The sequence below is a fragment of the Dendroctonus ponderosae genome, unplaced genomic scaffold (genome assembly GCF_020466585.1).
Source record: "Dendroctonus ponderosae isolate FM_Combo_2020 unplaced genomic scaffold, Dpon_F_20191213v2 Dpon_F_20191213_1, whole genome shotgun sequence".
Classification (NCBI taxonomy): Eukaryota; Metazoa; Arthropoda; class Insecta; order Coleoptera; family Curculionidae; genus Dendroctonus; species Dendroctonus ponderosae.
This window is the reverse complement of record NW_026017110.1, coordinates 11,460,814-11,478,676: the sequence shown is the minus strand read 5'-3', so window position 1 is coordinate 11,478,676 and position 17,863 is coordinate 11,460,814. Positions and strand designations below refer to the sequence as shown.

General features: G+C 36.0%; 1 protein-coding gene across 1 annotated transcript in view; it reads right to left on the bottom strand.

The window, feature by feature from the left end:
* Nucleotides 1–17,863, bottom strand: part of LOC109536020 (lachesin) — a gene marked incomplete at its 3' end in the record, with an annotated part of 219,347 nt that continues 201,484 nt past the window's right edge. The window contains 2 exon segments of the mRNA XM_048661141.1: nt 1–1,501; nt 11,338–11,508. Coding sequence (XP_048517098.1) covers nt 1,203–1,501; nt 11,338–11,508 — 470 coding nt within the window.

The following is a 17,863-nucleotide window of genomic DNA, read 5'->3' as shown; positions in this document are numbered from 1 at the left end:
AACATGCCACAATCGAGAACCTTCTACGAACAGTAAACATAGCGCCTTTAAGCAAGACATATCCCGATCATTTTAAAAAATATACTCGAGGACAAGAATGAAAAAACCCGAGGAATAAGAAGAAGTAACAGACATGGCTACCGTTTCGGAGATTTATTTCGGCGTTAGCAAAGAAACATGTCTAAGAACAATTGGCAATACCCGTTCTACATACTTATGTTTAACGTTTTTGATTTAGATAAAATACCAACATATTCCGACGATTTAAAACCCCATCAACAACTTCAGATGAATATCTAGTCACTGACTGTTATTATCATTCGTTTCGTGTCAGGTTAGGTCCTGTTTATTAGAAACTCTTTTTATGCGACGTATGGCAAACAAATACACTACTTAAATTCTTATTTCCTCTACGTATAATATTTTTAAAATGGGAAGCCTACGCAAGATGGCAATATTTCCATTCAAAGATTATGGAAACAAATGAACTAACCGGAAAACAAAGAACCCACGGGTTAAATTCTTTGCGTAACAATTTTGAAAATCATTGAATACGAGTTATAAAGATGGTAATCATTGATATGTACAATCTTTGCCGTATTTGTGAGCCAAGTAAAGCGAAAATCTATAAGTTCAAAATAAGATGTTTGAATGCTAAATTTAGCATTAAGTTCGAGTTTCAGTTCTAGTTTTAAGAAATTTCCATAAAAATTGCAAAGCTATTCGGATTTGCAAATCCATCCAGTCAAACTTTTGCTATGAAAATTTGCGCTCAGTCTAAAATGCTAACATCCTATATTCAAATTTACATATTGTAGTATTGACTTTCTATTTACATCCCGCATATATCTATATACGTACAAAAGTGTTCCAAAGTGCTTGATTTAGCAACTCATTTCATTAGAGGTAAAAATATTTCAGAATTAACTTTTTAATGATTAGAACTATTATAAACTATTAATTAGGCACTCTAATTGATTCAGCGGAAACTTTACTTAAATGCGTGTAAAATACGTTATAGGTATAGGCCACTTTAAACTGTAAGCATTTACTAATTTAAGAAAACTAAAAAAAATGACGCAAGAGAAAAAATACCAGCAGCACTACCAACACAGCTCTTAGACGTAATATGACGCCGACATTTATCATTCGAATATCAACTCGCTTATTGTCAAACTATCAATCGTACTTGCAAAGGTCAATCATATTCCTGAATTGTTGAATTTATGGATTATTATCATCCACGCTATGAGAAAGAGTCTCATGTAGGTTCTTTTACAATCTGGCCTTGATACGCCATTTTCAATTACGTGATTACTTCTTTCAGACGAATGCGTACTTTTCTTTGGTGGTTCCAAAGTGGACAACCCTAGTGATTTACCGTTAACTTGTGCGTTAATTAAAAAATCGTCGTCTTGATCTTTTTCCGCTGAACCGAGTTGATCGTTGTAGTCTTCTTCGTCAATTGATACGGAGTAGGTGTTAGTTGGCCCAGGAATTTCTGAAATCAAAAATATTGACCATGTACAAGAACTCAGCATTAAATCTAAAATTCAATAATTTCTGTTACTATTGTATTTATATTACTTCTACTGTACATATATTTATTACCAGCCATACTGAAGCGAAAATTTGCAAAAAAACGTTGGTATAAATCGGAATTTTATGTTTTTTTTTTATTCAAAAGAAAGGGAGTAAAATGCTTCATGAAAGCATAGACGAAACATAACCCAGATAAAACATGTTAGTCCGAGATTCTGTTTCAGAGCAATAAGGATTAACAGCAATTACGCAACCAGCTCTTTGCAGTGAACACTTTCTGCAAAAAATTTAAATATCGAAAATGAACCTGGAGATCTCCGAGTGGAAACATTGAAAATGCAATGGATTTGAGTATAACAGACAAAACAAATATAGTAATATATATTAATGTACTGAATAAGGCAATAATAAATGGCGATCACAAAACGGCCAGGGCAAAGATGCAAAAAAACCATGTAGTCAAACCCCAAAGGCACAAAAGAATGGACATACGTTGCCAACAAGGTTGAGTACCAGAGCCATATCCCATAGACCAAAAGATATAGAATAACGAAAATCTAGATGTTGTGGAACGAAACGAAAAAATTGTGAAATCTGTAAAAGTTGATATTAAGAAACACTGCTTAAAACCTAATATTGGAAGCGAGAAGCTCAGTCACTGAGCAAGGAAAATCTTGAAACCAAAGCATGAAATCCGCAATAAAGAAAACCCTGTAAATAGACACACACTAAAGCAACTTTTCAATGACATAGCGAAAGTAGTGAGGCAAGATGTAAGAAAATACAACACAGAAAATCATGGAAGAGAACAAAATAATGAAAGTGTGGAGACGTAAAGTGGCAACAGGTTGAAGAGTGTCAGTCACAAACTTAAGAGACAAGATAATAATTATTTACTTATTTTTTATTTTGTTCTAAATATAGTCAGGAGAGAGTGCATGAGGAAGTAGAACAAATGGCGATTGAACAATCTGAAGACCTGCCAGAGATAACAACCGCAGAAGTAAATAGCGCCTTAGAGAGGTGAATTACAATAAATCCCCAGGATTAAATAGTAATTGTAGCCGTAAACTAAGGTGGCGATAATCTGATATATACAATAACAAAACTCTATAAAAAGTGTCTACCAAATGTAAAATTCCAACTATCGGAAATAACGCGGTCATTAAAATAATGTATGAAAAAGGAAATACGGCAGATCTATCAAACTATAGACCCATAAGTCTACTGCCTCACATTCATAAACTCTTTGTAAGAATGCTAACAAAACGCCTAAGTAACAAATTAGAACTTTCACCTACCAGCCAAGAGAGCAGGATTCGAGACAAATGACTCATTGCAGGTAATTAAGGCACTGATGGAAAAATGCCAGCAACACAATAAACCACTAATGCAGATCTTTCTTGACCATGAAAAGGCGTTTGACTTCATAGACCAGGAGAAATTGCTAAAAGCACTAGCAGACTGCCGATAGACTCTAGTCAAATACTGTTGATAATAGAAATATTCCCAAACTATAAAATAAATACAGGTCCAGGCTGCACCAGAAATACAGCTCCGCGATTATACTAATAAAATCAACATTAAGAGAGCGTAGTGCAAGGAGATACAATTTTCCCAAGACGATTTACTTTACTTTTACAATACATTTTCAAGAAGGTGAACTGGGACAATTTTGGAACAAAGCTAGAGAGAGAGACAGAGAGAGAGAACAAAGCACAGGGCAGCTAGACCAACTACGCTTTACTGATGTCGTACTAATTACCGACTTACAAAACGACGCGTAAAGTATATCATCGATATCAGAAGTTTCCGATGAAATTGGGCTAAAGATTAATATGTCTCCAACCAAAGTTATGATAAATTTGAGAGAATCGAACCTGTCAACTAGAGAGGAGGATCAACCTATCATGGACAGTTTTGTGTAAAATCTAACTAGTTTTCAATTCCAATACACCCATATGCCTTAAAACAAAAGTGTTCGACACGTGAATTCTACCGGTGCTGACATATGGATCTGAGACCTTAACACTCAACCCACAAATGCCCAACTCTCCAACCAACAAATCAGAAAAATATCACACCTAACAGATTTGATTGACAGAATAACTTTTTCAAAATGGAATTGGGCGGGTCGAGTAGCAAGGATGGAACATAATAGACGGACTAGGAGTATATTATAATTTTCTAGTAAATTTTCAAATATCTTTATAGGAAAATAACTCAACATATGCTCAAGTTCGACGGTGTCGGCATAAATAGTGAGAGTGACATTTTAAACACATCACGTCGTTTTTCAATTTTCGTGCTAATGTAAATTTAACCAAATGGCATTATTTTGCCCATGCAAAATGTGCATTCCCCAAAGAATGGGTATCATTGTTAGTCAATCCTGTATAGGAATACGTTTTGTTAGACAGGTTAAAATTTTAGATTAGTCCCCATTCCCAGAGAAGCAAACTAAATCAGGATATGTTTGCAGAAGTGCAGAGCAGGCTTGTGAGATTTAAACAATAACATACCTTGAATTTTGGTATATTGCACCAGAGTTTGATGCTTATTAACAGTCAATATAAGCGCCCCAAGAAATCAATCAGTTAATAATATACTGGATATATAGGGCTGTACTAAGAAACAAAAATTGGGCTCTAGCGAAAATTACATTTAAAAAAACGAACAAAGGAATATTTCAGAAACCTCAAAAATGAATCATGACAACAATGGGAAAAGGAGGCCTAAAATCTAGTTATATCTTAAATGGATCTTCATGCGATACATATTTGATTCGTAGCTTTGTACTTAAACAACTCCTAATAAATCCTAAATACTTTCTTAGGTTCGGTATTCGTTTCGGTAAATTATATGCGCACTGGCAGCAGAATGTAGGAGCTGTCAGAATGTCGGAAACGTCCTCACTTTGGGGGTAGGAATAGTTTCAACGACGAAACTGAGTTCACTACGCATGGATTATCTAGCCATAGGTATAGTTGTTGAATAAATAATCGACGTCAACAATAAGCTAGATTTATTTAATGATCCAGGCTTCTACATTTTTTCTAGTGTGTTGATAAAGGTCTAGTTTTCTTCCTAATTTTTGATATTTGTTGACGCAACACCCACTAAACTTTAATGGAATGATTACCCATCTTATAGACAAAAGAGAACACGAAGTCACATGAAACTGTTTGTTGTTAAACAGATGGTGTAGATGTAATAAGTTTTAATTATCTTAGTGTACTATTTATCATATCAATTGTTAATTGCTAATAAATGTAAGTTTTAAGGTTTAAAGTTGAAAGGTTTATAATTACATATATTAAGACATAATATATGTCTGACCCTCCATTTGACTCCACATTAGTCACTCCTCTTCTAGGCACGTTAATTTTTTAAGATATTGTCAAAGCTTTTGAATAAGCAAGTGTTTGGAAGAAGTGAGAAGCAAAGAACCGGAAGAAGTGATGAGCGGTCTTGTTCGTGCAAGCATAGTCTTGGTCTTGGCCTTGCAGCAAGAGTTTTGCAAGTGTTACTTTTAGGGAAGCCGTAAAATTAGACAAATTTGATTTAATATCAATAATAATAACTAAATTATTATGAAAATCAATACGAAACAGTTTAAAAAAATTAAAAATATTGCCATTTCAATTAGTTTAATTATTTTGTAATTTAAAATTGCTTAGAAGTCGAAAAAAGCCTGTGAACGAATACATTCAAACTAAAAGCGTGTCACTGCACAACTGGGAGATATATTTTAATAACCTTTACGATAACAAAAAAAAACAACGATGGGAGAAGAGGAGGCAGAAAAGAGGAGGGCCCAATGTCATTCACGGAAGAAGAAGTAAAAAACTGAACAAAAAAGCTCAAAATAGAAAAGCACCGGCTGTGGTATATATACTCAACGAACTTCTAAAGTTTGGGGGTAATGAAAAAATTGTATAAATTTTTCAGTTGTAAATCTGCATCTTGCGCTGTAGCCGTTTTCAGCTTCAGCAGTCAGTTTTAGGCTTTAAACATCTTTATATCTTCATTTTATAGAGATTAGAAGAATTAACGTAAACGTTTTAACGAAAATAGATGTTCTTGTAATTGGAACGACTAGTCGATATACGCGCGACGCATTTCATGGCAACACTTAAGATTCCACGTAGAAAAAAATATCATACACTCAACTTTTTGAACGTGCAAAGATTTATAAGCTAACAAATGTTTTGAATACTTTCGATAAAATTCCTATCAGAAAATTGCTTTTCGAAGTTATTTTATGAGATTGATCCCTCATAGTATTCGGTTTCCATTTTCTAGAGCACTTTATAGAAACTAGTTGAAGTAGGTACATATGAACATTTTGATTAAATGTAAATATTTTCCAGCACTCAAGGAAGTGGGACACTTTAAATGAATGAAAACAGTTATTTCAATTGCTTCAGATTTAGGATAGTTATGTTTGTTACATTGCTTATTTGAAAATTCAAAAAGAAAGAAAGCAGCCATTATTTTCAATAAATTTATGTCTTCGATTTAAACATAACATCTACTAAAAATGTTTATTTCGAGTTTTCTGCAAGATGCTTGCTTGTAACTAGCGGTCTTTTATAACTCTCCCGGGGTTTATACATTACGAGGCTCCCACACATGTTTTTTGGTCGCTACGGTTTATAAGTGAATTCAGGCTGAATTGGGATTGGTTGGTGGCGACCTCTGTTGTTAACCCAGAAGTGGCATTTTTAAAATTAGCTTCGTTAAAGTCTAATAAGCCGAATTTACGATCGCTGCATGCTTCAAGTTACTAGGCACGGACGGAATTTGATATTCATCAGTTAAAACACAGTTCTAATTAATTAATTAATAATTAAATATGAAAGCATACCTTGCAGATTGCGCGCTGTAGCTATTTTTGAAGAAATAACACGAAATCTTTTAGATAGCCGTACGGACGGTGTTCTGATTGACTTTTACTAGAACAGGAACTGAACAGAAACTGAACAGAAACTGAAAAGTTACTATCAGTAGTTTAACTAACTTACGTTTAAACGAAATAAACTCAGTCTCAACATGATACGAAAAAGAATAGTAAAATGCATTTCCTATTAAAAATCTTTTACAGAGCTGATTTTTTACCAATTTTAATTTTGCGTCTCAATAGTAAAGTTAAGTTCAAAAGGTAGCAGGTGTAGGATTATAATACGTCACGTTTTAATTATTTTCCTGCGTTTCGACCTTTGCTGATATCTTCCTCAGTTCTAAAAGAGGAAAAAGCAATAATTTAAGGTGTAGAGAAAGTTAACGCTTGACAATAAAATAGTTAGTTGAATTACTTTCATAAAATAATAAAAATAGTTTTTGGGTTATATTTACATATTTCTTTTACAATTAAGTCAACTTTCTTTCCTCCCTAATTTTTTTTTCTTTTATTTCTTCAAAATTTAAATTTAGTTTTTTTGCTGGTTTAGCTTTGAAGACCTCAATAAAAGTTCACATCACATCGGTAAATAATTAAAAGGGGACGTTGCCATTATTTTCCCACACCTGCTATCTTTTGAACTGATTTGTTTCTTTCCCAAACATCCCGCAACATAATATTTTTCCTTATCTTTCATATATATTTTAACATAACATTAATAATAATAAGAACAATAGAACAGCGAACAATATTTGAAAAAAAAGATATATTAAAAATTAATATTTAACTGCTGCCCCATTAGCATTTAAAACTAAATTAAGACGTGTGGGCATAAAACGAATGAGTCTTTGTGTATTCTGGTGTTAGCTCATCCCAGGCATCTTCAATTTTTTCCATAATTCATAAGGGTTTTGAATCCTAAGTTTTTCTCTATAGATCTGCTTAGTTAGGTATTCGCACACATTCTGTATTTGATTTAAGACCTACCGCTGTTCTGATGTTTTTTGTATATGTTTCATGTTGAATTTGGAGACCGGAAGCCTAGAACTTTGCCATTATGTGAGGATTGAACACTTTGCCGCTAAAAATCGCAAATTCTTTACAACTTTCCTACTGCTACTTTAAGCTAAAGCTTGAGTTTGACCTGGTGCCAAACTTTGTCGAATGCCTTTGACATATCTAGGAAGACGGCTGGATCCTAGATTCTGTCGGCGGCTCAACCTTTGGAGGATTTTAGTTGTTAGTCGGGCGGTCAGTGTGTTCGTGCCGTGGCCCGGCCTGAATCCATGTTGCTCATGCAGCAGCACTTTCTTGTCCTCTCCATAAGCTTGCCCATTATCGGTAGCAAGTTGATGGGCCTGTTGGACGGGAGGATTTTTCTTTTTGCACCACTTTTAAGTACCAATACCACCATTGCCTTCTTCCAGGTGGTTGGGAAGTACTGGAGGTCCAATATTGCATTTGCCACTGTAGTAAGATCTTCAATTGCTGCTGTCGGTAGTTTTTTGAGGACCTCATTTGAGATATCATGTCCAGGGGCCTTTTTCCTCTTCGTTTTCCGGAACTGGGCGGCTACTATTTTGTCCACTTCATCTTCTTGTTTTGGGTGATCAAACCGGATTACTCTGTATTGGAGCTCTAGATGGTTGGCAGAGAGTTCCACGTTCGCTTTGGGATCCACAGTGGTGATACCGTTTTCTTTTATAGGTGGCATTGGCTTCCTTGGTCCTGCATTAAGGTTCTTGGCCAGTTTCCATATCTCTTGGCATGACTCGTCGACCTCTATTTGGTTCATGCGGGTATCCGAGAGATGCGATTAAACTTTCTTCATGTCTTCTCTGATCGCATTATGGAGGCGGTTGACTTGCCTTTTTAGATATGGGTCTTGTGTTCGCATGGCTCTATGTCGAATCAGGGTTTTCTCCCTGAGTTTGGCTTTTAACCAGGGAGGAGTGGTTTGGCTTGCTGGAACGACTGATAGACTTGTTGAGGCTGCCAGGCCGTTCTTGATTTGCCTGGTGAGTTTTCCGAGTGCCTGGTCCAGGTTGTCCTCTGTTTTGGGGTGAGGGATCCTGCTGGAGCCTTCCAATATACACTAAAAAGTCTGCCATTTGGTGACCCTGTTAGTCGCAGTGATGCCATTGACTTGGTTTGGGCCAATTTGCATGAGTATGAACAAACGGTCCGATGATAGTTCCTGAAATACTTTGGGACTGGATAGTCTTCCTGTGTTCTTGTGCAGAAATATGTCCAGGATGTCGTCGCTGCCATGATGAGCAATGTGTGTTGGCTCTAGGGGTGCAGCTATCTCAAACATTGCATTTCTGGCTTTGTTTGAAAGCATTTTGTCTCTCTTAGTGTTACAGTTGCATCCCAATTGGTGTTTTCGGTTGATAGGTTTTGTCAGATTTAATTACATGTAAACCAACTATTATTTAACTCTAACTAAATTAATTTAAGAAATATGCAATCTAAACGCTATCATTTTCTTAAAATTAATCGAATTATTGTCAGTTGTTGAAATAATACATTAGTTATACGTTACATGTTTGAATATGAAATCTTCTATTCACTATTCAACTATATTTTCATACTTAACGTTCTATGGATTTTCTATTAAATGAAATGCGTTGCACCCGAATATTGATATGACTCCCTTAATGCCAGTTTAGGAAATTCCAAACATTAAATTGCTTCCAAGTTTCGACACTTTATATGTGATTTGATCCTTCAAGGTACCTATCCAATCTGGATATAAACACGTAATAAAAAGACGGTAAACTGCAAAGATGTTATTAGCAAAGGCCTGAAGTCGTGAATGAAATAGCATTTTAACTCTTACAGATATCACGTTCCATTTTGCGGCAATGCATGTAATAGTATGTAACATACGATGAGTTACTTGAGGCTTTCTGACTATTTACTTACTTAACTTTCCGAATACCCCAAATTGTCGTCTGGTGCTTCAAGGGAGTTAATCAGCTAATATGAATACGATATTCTTTGAGAAATGTACCTAGACTAAATCGTTGCTTAACAAAAAGAGTTGTATTTCATTTCAAATTATTAAGAAAAGCACTGAAATTCAGTTTGATAAAGATGTTTAAATAAAATATATTTCGAACAGTTTTATATAATGTGCGAGATATTTAATAGTCTTCCCAACCGATGTATACACGGCAATTTACGTAGACCGTGTATTAGAAGTTTTCCAACCTGCCGTTATTTTGGGAACTTCAAATTTTGTTTCCGGTCATAACGAGTCGTGCCGAAACTACGTAAATACATTTAGCCCTCTATCTATACAGCGTGTACGAAAACTATAACCTAACTTGCAACCTTAGCATTGAAAATAAGAATCAATTCAAACCCTTAATTTCTTTAGCATGGTTGGATTGGCATTTGATTTGCGAATTTGGGCAACCGTAGTTTTGTTGGAACTATGTAAGTAAACATTCTTCAAGGAGTTAGCCAGGACGGTATCCTGACACCGCGATATTTAATCTCTACTCGGAGAAAAACTTTAAAGAGGCCCTTGAAAATTCCCAAATAGGAATTATGCTGAATGGAGAACGAATGAACAACATCCGATGCGCAGATGATACTGTGGTTTTCACTGACAACATGAACAACTTAGAAGAAGTAATGAACAAAATAAAGGACGTCAGCAGTAAATATGGCTTAGAAATTAACATTAGTAAAAGCACATTTATGGTAATCAGTAGAGAAACTGGTGGAAGGTACGACTTAACGATCAACAACACACCAATAGACAGAGTAACAGTTAACCTATTTGGAAACCATGATCAATGATAATTGGGACCACTCACAGGAGATCCGGTGTAGAATAGAGAAACCAAGGGCCGCCTTCAACCAAATGGCTAAACTGTTTAAAAGTCACAACCTCAACATCGACATCAAAATCAGACTTTTCCGATGCTGTATTTTCTCGGTTCTTTTCTATGTGCTGGAGGCATGGACATTAATCGAGGCAACACAAGAAAACTCGAAGCGTTCAAAATGTGGTTTACAAAAGGATGCTGAGATGATGTCATGGGTGGAGAAAGTGACCAACAGAGCAGTGACGGTGAGAATGAGGAAGAATTCCATGAAGAGAAGAAAGCTTGAGTACCTCGGGCATATTATGAGACACAAAATCAAATATAAACTCTTCAAGTCCGTCCCCCAAGGGAAGGATTATGGCAGAAGACGACCACGACGAAGGAAAATATCACGGCTTAAAAATTTAAGAACGTGGTTCTCAAAAACTACTACCGAACTATTTAAAGCAGCCGTGAACAAAGTTATAATATCCAGGATGATTGCCAATAGTGAGATCGAATAGATTTCAAGAAGAAGAAGACAAAAAGTAAACTTATCTTTCATTGTTTTTGATATGTGCATGTCAATTGTTTGAGAAAAAAATGCCAACGGTTCTAAATTAAAAACCCAAATTTAGTAAGTAGTTGCTGTAAGCTCAAACTAACTCCCCATATGACATTAAGGTATCCATTTAATAACATTGCCTACAAACAATGATATAAAAAATGTCAAAACATTAGTTTTTTTAAATAGCATCTACTAACTTTTTTGGTGGTTGGTAAATAGATTTTTTTATATTTATGTTAATATGTAAAACTTCGAATAGTGAATCACAAAAAAATTGTACGTATTGTCCTCAATGAAATACAGACATATGTTGTCATAAAATATGTTGTGCTGTAATTGTAGCAATTAATACTCTTTCTACGAAATATACAATCTTAACCAGTACTATGGCGCAAATCATTTTGAAATGTCTACTTTAATAAAATTTTACACATTAGCATGTGTCTGAATAACAATACAAGACAATATTATTTTGCTGACCAAATGTATGAGTAGAGTATTACCGTATAAGCGAGTGCTGCTTTCAACTTCTCCCAATGAGTTCTTAGCGATGCATCTGTAGGCACCATAGTCTTCCGCTTGTAGGCTTCTGATAACTACCAGCATTTTCACTTCGAACGCTGATCTGTTTATAACTTTCACGTCATATTTTGTACTGGACACTATCATTTCACCTGCAACAGAAAATTAATAATGTAATAGTTATTTACGTAACCAGTAGGATATTAATGTTATTAACGCACGCATAACGCAAGTGGGTTAATAATATAGAATCCTACGTGTTACGTACAATATTTTATCTACAACTATAACGATTATTATTTTAATGATTATTTGAGTAAAAATAATCATTAGCAGCGAACGCCAGATACTCAACTTAACAAGCAAGAAAGGATTATTAGTATATTTTAACAAAGTAAGCAAAATACATAAACTCTCATTCCTATATACCCATGTATACCTATAGAACAGTTTTAACGTGGTTGTAACGCTGCCCTGTACTAAAATCATTTGTGAAATTTGTACAACTTTGTCCAAATCCAAAATATCCAAAAAACATAGTTTTTGATTTAATCGTTTTGTTTGGGCAAACTCAAAAAAGAGTTAATACAGTCCATGGATTGTCTAACGACAACATTGAAGATTAAACAATGGGTTGTTAGAGCCGGATTAGTGAACAGAAAAAGTGCGAGAAAAGAAAGTGCTATTGAGAAAATAGAACATGGGTAAGTCCGGAATTCTTTGCATCCACTGTTGATTTATTCCTATAATATCCTTGCACGAGAGTATTTTTTACTTTTTTTCTGCATATAATATTTTGAAAAGAGATTTTAAAGTAACATTTAATTTCTTGATCTATTGAAAATGGCTTTAGTGGAAGATAAAGATAAATTCACAGAAGTCAAGATTGACTTCATTTAAAAAGCATTTAAAGCCATTCAATCCTGAGACGGTTTTAAGTGATGCTGAGATTGGTGAAATTCAAGATAGGTTGAACAAAATCGAATTAGTTTATTCAATGTTCGAAAACTGAGAAGAAGAAATAGAATTGCTGTCAGCTGATGATAAACTGGAAAGTCAAAATATTGAGCGTGAAAATTTTGACAATGCATATTTTTCGATCACTTCTAAAGCATAGGCTATGATTAAAAAATATCACATGGACGACAAAATGATTCTTTGTCACCAATACAAAAGTCTTTTTATTAATTAATTAGGTTGGAAACTAAGAGTTTTGTTACAGAATCCTACAGCGCAAATTAATTGTTCTTTAGATTTTTTTGCGGAAAATTATAACATAGCTTGGACCGCATTGTGTGAAAGATACAATAATACGCGTTTGTTAACGCACATGTATATCAAATCTTCGAAATCAAAATCGAAATCTTAGAAACGGAATCGGTAGAAAAACTTCGGTCTTTGGAGGATAGGGTGCCAAAACATTTGGGTGCCTTAACTGTTCTAAAAGAGGAGCCACAACATTGGGATACGCTAATTGTTTATTTGGTGAGCACTAAATTAGATTCCGTCACAAATCGTGAATGGAAAGAATTTAACAATATTAAAAATGTGAAGCTATGGTGGGATGATTTGAAAGGTTTCCTAAAGTCACGTTGGGACTTGCTGGAAAATTGAAAACGACATAAAGTGGTGCCAGTTCATAGCGTTTCGGAAAAATTGACGATGTGCAGCGAGAAATGTAAACGTAATGCTACAAAGGGTTTGGTAGTTAATTAAATAAAATGCGCATTACGTAAGGTCATTTTCCCCCATTTTATTGAAAATTGCACGACGCTGACAAATTTGCCTCTAAAGGACAAAGTGTTAAAAGTGTAACAGCTTAAGTTGTGCTTAAATTGCTTGAAGGGTGGACACTTTAGCAAATATTGTAGGGGAGCACCATGCACTAAATGCAGAGAAAGGCATAACATTTTGCTCCATTTTGAAAATTTTTGTTCAATTGGTGACAACCATCACACAGAAAGCAAAGCAAGAGGATGATTGTCCGATAACTTTATCTTCCTCCAACTCGAACACAGACGCATTTCTCTACACCGTTTTCTTGAAGGCACAGGATGAAAGTGGCATATGGCATGTTGATCGTGCACTGTTGGATTCGGACTGCCAGTCCAGCTTCATTACAGAGGAATTAGGGGAAAAGCTGAACTTGCACAAGGAGAAATTTAATACTTGGTCAAAGTACCTCTGAGGTCACATATAAATGCGAGATACTTCTAAAATCTTTGAACAGGGTTTTCAGCGCGAACTTGAATTGCCTGAGTCATCCAGAAATAACCAGTCGGATTCCTGACGTTCGAATCGTCGTTGATCGCTTGAATATTCCTGAAAATATCACGTTGGCTGATCCATATTATGTAATCTATGTAAAATAGGCATGTTAATTGGAGCCGAGTTATTTTACCCACTTTTATGTACTGGGCAAATATCTTTGGGCAAGGCAAATCCTATATTGCAGAAGACTCTTTTTGGTTGAATCGTATTAGGGCCGTTGTGAATCGGAAGCGCAGGAAAAACTATTTGCAGTTTTGGTGTAAATAAGTCTTTGGTTGAATTTGACTTGCAAACATTATGAGAAGTACAGAACGATTTTTTGCACCTGAAAAGGTATTTGCCGATAGAAGAAGAACAGTGTGAATTGCTTTTCCGGCAAACATTTAAACGAGTTGCCTATTGTCGGTTTATTGTTTCGTTGCCTTTAAAGGATCCTGTGAGAAGTTAGGTGGAACGAAGGCTAAAGCCTGGCGCCGATTGATGTTCTTAGATTGTAAATTTAAGTCCAATCCTAGGTTTCAACCAGATTATGTGGAATTTGTGAATGATTATCGAGAAGAGGGTCATATGAGCGAAGTGGTGTTGAATGCGGAGGAAATACATAATTCTCACTATCTGCCACATCACGTTCTGATAAAGAAAAGTAGCTTAACCATTAGGCTGCGAGTTGTGTTTGACTGCAGTATGCCCTTATCGACCGGCAAATCCTTGAACGCTTTCAAATGATAGGGCCAGTTTTACAATCGGACCTAATTAGCATTTCAATAAAGTTTGGTGAAAGGCGTTTTGTCATGTCTGCCAATGTTGCCAAGATGTATAGGCAAGTTTTAGTTGATCCGTGCCAACGGCACTTGCAGCGAATTCTGTGGCGTGAAGCCCCTTCCGAGGAATGTGAACATGAAGTTTTACCTGAAATGCGCGCTATTAGGAGAACGCTGGTTTTGGTTTCGTCCAAATTTGTCTCAACCGCTTTTAATAGACTCTTTACTATGCCTAAATTACAACGGATTATAGCTTAGATTTTGAGATTGGCGGTTAATTGTAGTCAAAGTGTGAGAGAAAATAGGGGACTTCTATTGAAAAATCCTGTTTCGGTTTCGGAAATTTTACAGGTAGTTTTACAAGACTAGTTGAACTTAGCCAAATTGATAAGTTTTCCAGATAAATAATTTTGTTTAGAGCGGGTCAAAGCATTAAGTTAAGCAGAATATATAATTAAATTAAAGAAAAATATTGGATCATGTCTGCGCAAAACTAAATTAAGGCTGTAACAAGAAACTGCATACAGTGCTCTCGTCATGGGCCGCAAATTACGCATTCCATAATGTGATATCTTCCCGAAAGCGGATAGTGCGTAGGAAACATATTTAATGTTGTAGGGGTCGATTACGTGGGACCTTTGTACATCAAAGGCCGAAGGGCCGCGGCGCAAGGTTGTCCAAGTGTTTTGTGAGCATATTTGTCTCTTTTTCAACAAAAGCGCTCCATTTTGAGACTGCTTCCTCTTTGACAAGTGAGGCCTTTGTAACGGATTTTCGGCGATTTGTTGGGCGTCGTTGTAAACCTAGCCATGTATATTCCGATAACGGTTCAACGTTTATAGGCGCAAGTAGCGAATTGCCTGAATTAGGTCAGTTTTTGCTCGAAAACAATGAACAACTTTCCAATCTCTTCTCTCAAGATCATGTTGAATGGCATTTCATACCTGTTCAAGCACCACATTTTGGAGGTTTATGGAAAGCGGGAGTTAAATCAGTAAAACATCACTTAAAGCGCGTTGCAGGCAATGCTCATTTAACTTTTGAAGAGTTAACAACTCTTCTTATTTAAATCGAATCTCGACTTTGAACTCTCGACTCCTTACTCCTCTATCTACGGATCCTTATTCTTCTATCGGACTACGCTTTCTTATCTCCGACCCACTTTCTTATTGAACGCACTGCCATCGGACTGCAAGATCCTGATGTAAGACAAGTTCCCCAGCCCAGAGTTAGGTCCGTATTTATAAACGATGTTCAAACATGAGTCGAGTCTCAACTACGAGACATGGCTTCGATAGCGTTTTATAAACCATTCTCATGCTCAAACCAGTGCTCACAAGCTTCAAGTATCGGTCGACGGTGGCTTGCGTATTGCTTCTGCCCAGCCATTGGTCGAGCTTTTTTGTTAAACCGTCGAACGGTTTTTAAGGTTATATTACTGTTTATGTTATGTTTTTACATTTGAATTTGTTTATTTTAATATCGTGTACAATATAAGAATGGCGAGGTTTTGGAATATTTGGACGTAATAGAGGAGGGAATTAGCAAAGACCAACAAGTTAGTAAAAGATATATACGAGATGGCAAAAATCCTTTTGAGTTTTTTTCGGAAGTAGAATTTCGGAGAAGGTTTCGGTTTTCAAAGACCACTACTATTGAGGTGATATTACCTTTTTTAAACCAACCATTATTGAAAGCGGATAATCGTGGACTACCAATATCAAATATGACCCCTTACTCAATTGCTGGTATGTTTAAGATTCTATGCAACTAGTAGTTTTCTATTCTATAGATTCTATGCAACAAGTACATAACAAATTTTCTATGATTCCATGTCTACGTTCTTACATATAGTGTATATTATATTGTAGCTTGTGTCCGGTGATCTTCGTGATATAAATCAGTCTTCCAGTGATTCAAAATTTATAACAACATTGACGCCATCTTAGATTCGCCAAGTTCGCCAACAGTCCCAATGTAAAATTACCAACTAAATACGAAAGTCCTTAAAAACCTATAATCGACCGATACTTTGCAGAGAATACACAAAGTACTGTTTATAAATCGATCTCTCGGTTGAGCACGATCTCGTACTTGGCGAAGCATGAGCTGAGTATTGGCTTGAGTATCGTTTATATATACGGCCCGTATTTATATTTAGTATTTGCAGTTTGCCGCTTGAGCATGAGAATGGTTTATAAAACGCAATCGATGCGAAGTCTCATTCTTGAGACTCGACTCAGGCTTGAGCATCTTTTATAAATACGGACCTTAGTGTTTTTTAACGGATTCAACAACTGAGCCAACACTCTTGGTCACGTTGGAGTAAGGAATATGCCAGCGAACTAACAACGAGTCAAATGGAAGCCTCTCCAATCACAGTTGCAGTCAGACACCATGGTGCTGATCAAAGAATACAATGTTCCTCCATTGCAGTGGCGCTTGGGCCGTATTGTGTACGTGCATCCGGGAAGAGACAATGTGAATAGAGTTGCTGATGTAATGTTAAAAGTCAACTTGTTATTCACTTTATTTTTTTCATAGTTATACATTTGATTAGTGTCTGTTTCTTAACCGATATATCAACAATTGAAAGATGGTTTTTCTCTCTTGAGCATTCAGTCGTCCGAGACTTCCGATGAGACACAATTAGCACCCTGAAGAAGGCGACATTAAATCGGCGAAAGCTTGGTAGCTAAAAAAAGATTTCCTTTTTTTTTCACCATTACCCAGACCGACCCCCCAAGAAAGAAAAATGATCTTTCAATTATACATTTGATGTTCCGATGCTTTTCTAGATATTTGATTCAGATGGATAACACTTGGGATATTTCTAAAACAAACCAAAGTCTCCCGTGATACATCAGTATATCAGAATGTTTGTCTCAAAAAGTATAAATAAGTTCGTTTTTTTCTAGTTTTCAACAATGCATCAATATCAACATTGAAAAGCTTTCAATAGCAATTACAGTCTTGATCGTGGATACGTGAAGCTGCGCCCAGACGTACGAATGGTAATACATTTGTTTACATTGTTCGTACGTCTGGATGTAATTCCCGAACTTTGGCGCGTAATAAAATGGGGTATTACAAAATATTAGAGCGTATGGCTCACATGGAGCCGTCGGTTATCGGCGAAGTGGCGAACTATCAAAGGGAGTTCAAAGAAAAGAAGTTTTCTATTGCGTTCTGTTCGACAGGACGTCGAGCATTTCTATGATTCATTCGGAAAAAAAATATCTAAACTTAGTTACTTTACTAGTAAGTACTTACCGACCGGTACCTGCACAGTGGTTCAAACCATCACCCCAGTCAAAAGAGAGGACTCATCAAAACTCTCACCGAAAGAGCTAGAAGAATCTGCGAACCAGCCGAGTTAGAGGGAGAATTAAAACACCTGGAAAGGGCCTTTGGTTGGAATGGATAAAGTAAGAAAGATTTCAATAGAGCAATTCGACCAAAAAACAGTGAAGAT